We start from the raw sequence: 7217 nt of genomic DNA, 5'->3' as shown, positions 1-7217 counted from the left end.
TCAAAGTACAAATTAAAAACTATTTTTTTATGGTTGAGATCAATTTAAAAGGAGACTAAATTTATCCACCAAGTTAAATAAATAATTTTTGTGTGAAATTACATCTTAATAAACTTCACCACAACGTAATATACATCTTATGTTCAATTACAGCTTAATTAACGTTAACTATTATTTTAAAACAAATACACAATTAAATAAGCTGTATAACTAGTATTTAACTTACCTTTAAATTTAATAAAATTTAAAAACAACATTCTATTATTAGCTAACTGAACTCTGATGAAAGCGAATAGTGTAAGAGAATTTAAAACTTTTCCAGAGAATTCAATAGTTTAACATTCCCCGGCGTAACCTTTGTCTGCATAAAGTTGTAGAAATATTTCATTTTATCCTGGTTCCGCCATAAGATCCTGCTGTCGCCCTTTTTTCCCCTTGGAAAACCGCAACAGCACATTTTTGACGCTTTAAAAGTTGTGAGGCTACCGCTATTTTTATGCGCCGTTCACTTTTGTCGCCATTCCGTGCGCGCCAAGAAAAATAAGAAGGAAAGCCGCTCCCGTCTCCCGGCCTTCTGCTTTCTCCACCCCCTTTCTTTCTCTTGCTTGCAGTCATGTTTCATACTTTTTTACAGATATTTTTAGCACTTTTCTTCCATTTTTTTTTAAATTCCGAAAGAGGTGTGCGCATAAATTTTTTGGTGCCCTGCAGGCGAATTCTTTATGCAGAATATTCCGCAGTAACAAAATGGGAAGCTTAAAACGCGTGAAAGAAGGGACATGGAACATGGGAACTAAATTCAGTTTAAGGCCAGACTGATTGTAATTTGATTTGGATTTTCCCAACCAACACCCACCAACAGTCCACCCACCTCCAATACCGATTTTGGTTATTTCATTTTCCGAGCGACAACAAATGTCATTTCCTGTCGCCGTGTGATTTGTGACCCGAGAAATCGTAATCGCACTTTATCTATTAGTTACACTCTCTTGCCACGCCCACTCAACTCCCGGTCGACCTTTAATGAAATTTACTCGGGTCGCCCCGTTTTCTATTTACTTTTGTGGCACGAAATTAATAAAGGACCTCGTTGTCCCTCTTCCTTCTCCCCATCCCTTTGCATTTTCCTTTCGATCGGCATAAGGCCAAGTGGAAACTTAATCCCCAAGGAAATTATGTGAAAAATGTGCGTTGGACTTGGCTTTTGTCCGGCATTTTCCTTTTCCTTGCTGCTTGCTTTGGGGATTTTGTATTATTTTTTTGATGCTCTAAGTTGTTAAGCGGCGAATAGCTGTAAATATTTTTGTTGGTTGGCTTAAAACATTCAGCGTATGGCCGGAAATATAAACTAAGTATGGGGTGGGTGTACTATATCAACAAAGGCATCGAGACCCCTTTTTCATTTCGCGTTTAGGTCTGTCCTTTTCCTTTTTTTCTCCAGAATTTGAGGTTCATTTTTAAGCTGCGCAATTATCATTAAGTGGTAGCCGTTTCTGAAGGTCAGAGGCATTTCATCGGAGAGGGATCAAAAGGGTTCTTTCGAAAGAATTATCCAAGCTATCCAAAGTATAGAAATTTTAGAGTAAAATTCACGGAAAATTAAAGTTAATTCATTTTCAATGAGTGTAAGAATCAAAGAGAGATTTTGACAGGTTCTCAATTAAATTTTAATATTATTTTCAAGTTATTAAATTTGTCGGCATTTTTAAGTTTTTAAATTTTATTCTTACTTCAATAATTATTTGATTTATTAATTGTATAGAAATTGTATGTATATAAATTGTATCCCTCTGAATATCCTTTGAACTGCAAAGCAGCCCCTGCCTTATATCAGCATCCCTTTTCTGAGACCCTCCGGTGGTTTGTATCCGCACCCCTGCCTTTTTTCCTGCTACGTTTTAGGTTTTTTCTGGTAATTGTATAAAGGTTGCCGGCAATTTCGTTCAATTTGTATGAGTCCCTTTTTTCCAGGTTCTTCGTGCGGATGTTTTACGCAACGGATAATTTGTGCGCCACACTGCGTATAAGTTATGCGATGACTGCATAATGCGGCTTACACATGAGTTTGGCGATAGGGGAGTTTGCGTCCGCTTGACGGATAGACTTGCCTTATTGAGAAGGACTCTGTCTAATCAGGACAATTGTCTTTGGTCCTTTGTGCAGCTCCTCAGACGGTCCAAAGTGTCAATTACAGTCGTCCACGCAGACGGTATCGAGAATAGAACGTTGGAAACTATGGCGATATGATTTGCGGAGGTTGGGGGAGTTTACGTTTACCTAATGCTTATGTAATTGTCAGATCATTGTTTTGGCGCAGACATAACGTTCCAATTAGCCAAGAGCACAAGCAATTAATTAGGTGATTTTCATGCAAGTCAGAGGTATAGGAAATACGATATTTATTTTAAGATGAGCAGTAACTTTGATCCCCTTAAAATACAAACATTACAAACAGAAAATAAACATTAAAAATTCTAATATTTGATTTAGTTAGGAGAAATGATTTTCTTAATGTGCACATTGTCAGCAAAATCATTTTTCTCTCCTATTTTAAGTCATTAATTGCCCTAATCAGCAGGAAAATTGCATGTAATTATGTAAAATCAGCACTTAAACGTGCAACCTTGTTATTAAAAAATATTTACTGTATAATAGCCTTACAAAAGCCTGGCAAGGAAATACAATAATTTGGGTAACGAATCAAGCCCAAAAATTTAATTATAGAAATTTTAATCAAAATTAAGTCATCTAGAAAACAACTTGGTCCTTTTCCCATTGTATGCGATGATTAAATATGCTGAATTAAGTCCATGAGCTGGTCACCGAATGCACCTAAGTAATTGGAAGGCCAGACACTTTTGGGATCTCCTGGACTCGGGACTCTTTCACCTGGCAGTCATCACCTGTGCGTGCACTCTGTTTTCGGTCTTTATTTCATTTTAATTACATTGCAGTTAAATTTCACATGGCTCGGGGCCATTTGATGGCCGGCTTCAGGGCTCTGGCAGTCAAATCAGGCGTATGATAAATTGATTGCGAACGCATACACTCGTACATAAGGATGTCCTTACTCAGGCATGCATTTATGTTTTACTGCAGATCTGATGCTGTGTGTCCGCTGTGTTTGTCTGGCATTCAGACTTTTCTGCCTCGTCCTTTCTGCGAAAGCAAGGCTTTAATAAAATTTTACGCATAAACTGTCTTTAATTGAATTACATTTAATTATTTCACCAGACATTTAGCTGAGAGTTCGCAGCCAGAATCGTTTTCTCTTGACCCTAGTGTCTGATTTGATATGGCCAATATGGTTATCTTAATAATTATTCTGTGCCTTGCTAGCTGGCTTCTCCTTTTGCGAATTACACAATTATGATCAACATTATTAATCAGTTAATTATTAATGAATTTTAATGGAAATTTTGAACATTTGTTTATTGAAATAACATGATAATAACAACATAATTTTAACACTGTTCTTCAAAATGGATTACAAGGATTTTACAAGTGTGAGTATTAAGTAATTAAATGTTAACTAACATAAAAATGTGTTATTCGAAAGTTAAGGTGAAGTATGCCAAACGAAAAAGATTTAAGCTGAACAACAGTTTTCATCTGTCCTTAGTGATAACATTTTTTAGATCAAACTAATATTATCTTAGATTTAACCATAAATATAGCTGCTCAAGAAGAGAGCTTGAAAAAAAGCTGACTTGTCTAACGATCTAGTTTTTACTAGCATTATATAATGCCGTCAGTGGATGCAACGGGGGAATGTTTTCGGAGCCCTCCTTTTTCTGTTCATCATCAGCCGGTGGCAGCCAACTGGGGTCTTCGTCTTCCATCGAGTTATTGGAAGACAAAACAAGGCCACTCTTATAGTTCACACGCTTGCGCACTCGCTTGCCCTTTCCCATGCTGCTTAGCTCATTCTCCTGGTTCTGCTGGTGGTGTTCACCCAACAGATTGCTCCAGAAGGCCGGGTCCTTCTGTTCTGTATCCGCATCCTTCTCTTCCTTAGTGGCGTACGAGGCCACCTTGAACGAGGAAAGGTACTCGTTGGACCAGGACTCCTTCTCCTCGATGCCGCGATTGCTGCGGTCCAGCAGCTCCGCCACCGCCTTTTCGTCATAGTGAATGGCCTCCACCTTGCCGTCCTCCTTGAAGAGATCCTCGGTCCCGAAGCGGAGGATGTCGTCGAGCTCCTGCTTCGTGAAATTGGCACCCGGGCGCACCACCAGGTGGGTGAGCATCATCTTGTGCTTGGCCACCTGCATGATGCGCTCCTCCACCGTGTTGCGTGTCACAAAGCGGTAGATCATGACCTTGTTGGCCTGGCCAATGCGATGGGCTCGCGACAGGGCCTGAATGTCGTTGTGCGGATTCCAGTCCGAGTCGTAGATGATGACGGTGTCGGCCGTGGCCAAGTTGATGCCCAAGCCGCCAGCTCGAGTGCTTAGAAGGAAGACAAAGTGCGGCGAACCGGGCGCATTGAATCTGTCAATGGGCTCCTGACGCGTGGAGCCCCTTGGTGCCACCGTCAATCCGCTCGTACTGGTATTGCTCTCCCTCGAGAAAATCCTCAAGAATGTCCAGCATCTTGGTCATCTGCGAGAAGATCAACACCCGATGGTTTTGCGCCTTCAGCTGTTTCAGCATCTTTGAGAGTAGCACCAGTTTTCCAGCGGACTTGGTCAGGGACTTGATCTCGTAGAGGCCATTGGTCGAACTGGTGGCCCCCTGGGCAGCCGAGGGAAAGAGGTAGGGATGGTTGCAGCACTTCCTCAGCTCCATCATGATGTTAAGCAACGAACAGGAGCGACCGCCGCCGCCGTACTTCGAGTTCAAAGCCTGGAAGTTTCTGGTGAGGATGAACTTGTAGAACTTCTTCTGCATGGCCGACAGCTCCACGCGCACAATGAACTCCGACTTGGAGGGCATGTTCTTCAGCACATCCGTCTTCAGGCGGCGCAGCATGTGCGGCCCCAGCATCTCGTGCAGGCGCTTGACCTGCTCCTCCTTGGAAATATCGGTGAACTCGTCCTGAAACGCCTGCATGTCGTCGAACTTTTCGGGGCTCAGAAAGTTGAGCAGGTGGAACAGCTCCTCCAGATTGTTCTGCAGCGGTGTGCCCGTGAGCAGCAGCTTGTAGGCAATGCTCTGATAGCCGCTCAGGATCCGGAAGAACTTGCTCCGGTCGCTCTTCAGTCGATGGGCCTCGTCCACAACCAAGGCCTCCCACTTGAGTGGTTTTAAGTAAGTGGCATCCAAGGTGATCATTTCGTAGCTGGTCAACAGCACATGAAACTTGCTGCCCTCCACGAAGTTCAGCTCGTTTTTCCGTATCACCGCTCTGGCCTCCATGTTGCCGGCATAGGTGAGGCAGCAGAAGTCCGGAGCCCACAGCTCCAGCTCCCGTTCCCAGTTGACGAGAGTGGAAAGTGGCACGGCCACGAGGAAGGGTCCGCAGCAGTGACGCTCCTTGAACAGGGAGTACAGGAATGCCACGGTCTGGATGGTCTTGCCCAGACCCATCTCGTCGGCCAGGATGGTGTTGATGCCCTGACCCCAGCTGTAGCGCAGCCAGTTGAGGCCCTCCAACTGGAAGGGATGCAGCTGGCGGTCAGTTCCCTTCAAGAACAGAGGCTGCTCCTCGTAGTGCTTCTTAAGGTCCGTAATGGGCTTGTGCTTACGCTTACTGGATTGGCTGTCTTTTAGAAGATCCCTATAGACGTCGATGGCCTCATTGAGGCCTTGTATGCCAGCGTTTTCCTCCTCCCAGGTGGCCTTGTCGTAGGGCAGCTCCTGCCACTTGACCAGATACTTGATGGTGCCCTCTGGCTCCTTGCGATGGTTGACCACGCGCTGGACCCTGAGCCACTCCGGCTTTATGCCGTTCTTGTAGAAGCGATCCGCCAGCTCCCCCTCAAAATCCCCAAACTTGGGTGGCTCCTCCATGTCGTACTTCCTCTGGTAGGCACGGATCGTCGGGGCATGGTGCAGGTGCATCTGCTCCTCGGACACCCAAGTGCAGCGCCAGTGGGATTGGTTCAACCACTTGATGAAGAACTCGCGTTCCCTGGGTCCCTTCAATCGCTTCGAAGTGGAGGCTCCTGGGTGGGTCCATCGCCAGGACATGATCTTCTCGAGCTTTCCCGGCGGCGCACTGCAGCGAGGGCAGTGCCAAGCGCCCTTGGGCACGGATTGCAGGGGAGGATTCAGGCAGGTCCTGTGGTAAACTGAGGGACAGGAATCGCAGCACAGCAGTTTGCCACCATCCTGGCAAATCTGGCAGAATTCTCCATCTCGGAATTCGCTCTTTTGGGCTTTTTTCTTTGTGCGTTTGACCTTGGAATCGTTAGCATTATTCGACTTCACAGAAGAATCGTGATCGGGATCAGATGACATTTTCACAAATAGTTTGGACAAATAATATTAAACGCAATTCAATTAAAGCTTTCATTCAGAGAAACATTTCACAATGTAATGACAAACAAACATAGGTAATATTTAGTACCATTCTAAAAATTCTTTAAGGAAAATACTAACCAGAAAATATGGTACTTCAAAAAATACTATTACATATGGGGTATTCCGCACTGTTAAATTGCAGCAGTCTTTAGCTTATTTACAGAAATTCAAAAATCGATCGCATTTTGAAAAGCTTTTTAAGTTATATTTTTTAAGAATCTGCCTTTAAACCCTGGCTTGTAATCCTGAGTCCGTTTTCTTGCAGTTTTAAAGATGTAACTAAATAACCCCTATTAGTTTCCCTTTTATGCTCATAACTTCTTTTACAGAAATCAGATTTTCAAAAGGAGTACCTCTATAAGTTTTTGGTGGAATTAAGAAGAAACTAAAAATATGAACCTAATTAAGATCCGGTTAATGAGCCGGCCACTCCCATACATAAAATTGTTTATCCTTAAGAAGTTTGGATATGGCTATGTTTTTATAACCTGACCGAAATTATCTGCACCACTGCATTTTCGAAAAAATATCTTCCCCAGATGGATTCAAACAAAATTCAACGGATTTAAATGGCCCTAAAGTTGAAACTTGAATCAAACTTAAACGGTGATTTAAAGTTGTGATCCGCGAGTCGAAGCATGCGTGTATCCGAAAACCAAAAACCAGCCGCAGAGCAACGAACCGGCGACCGCCGAAACATTTCAAAGACAAGCCACCAACAACAGAAACACCGTCAACAGTCGGCGGCC

General features: G+C 43.4%; 1 protein-coding gene across 1 annotated transcript; it reads right to left on the bottom strand.

Annotated features, from left to right (window-relative positions):
• Positions 1-3479: 3479 nt before the first annotated feature.
• LOC128257575 (chromodomain-helicase-DNA-binding protein Mi-2 homolog) lies at positions 3480-6504 on the bottom strand. The gene is given in 2 exon segments (XM_052988639.1): positions 3480-4523; positions 4525-6504. Coding segments are annotated over 2 exon segments (2682 nt in total). The 5' UTR covers positions 6406-6504; the 3' UTR covers positions 3480-3722.
• Positions 6505-7217: the final 713 nt, after the last annotated feature.

This window comes from Drosophila gunungcola, assembly GCF_025200985.1.
Source record: "Drosophila gunungcola strain Sukarami chromosome 3L unlocalized genomic scaffold, Dgunungcola_SK_2 000002F, whole genome shotgun sequence".
NCBI classification, from domain to species: Eukaryota; Metazoa; Arthropoda; class Insecta; order Diptera; family Drosophilidae; genus Drosophila; species Drosophila gunungcola.
Note: the sequence above shows the minus strand (reverse complement) of the source record. Positions and strands in the feature narration are given on the sequence as shown.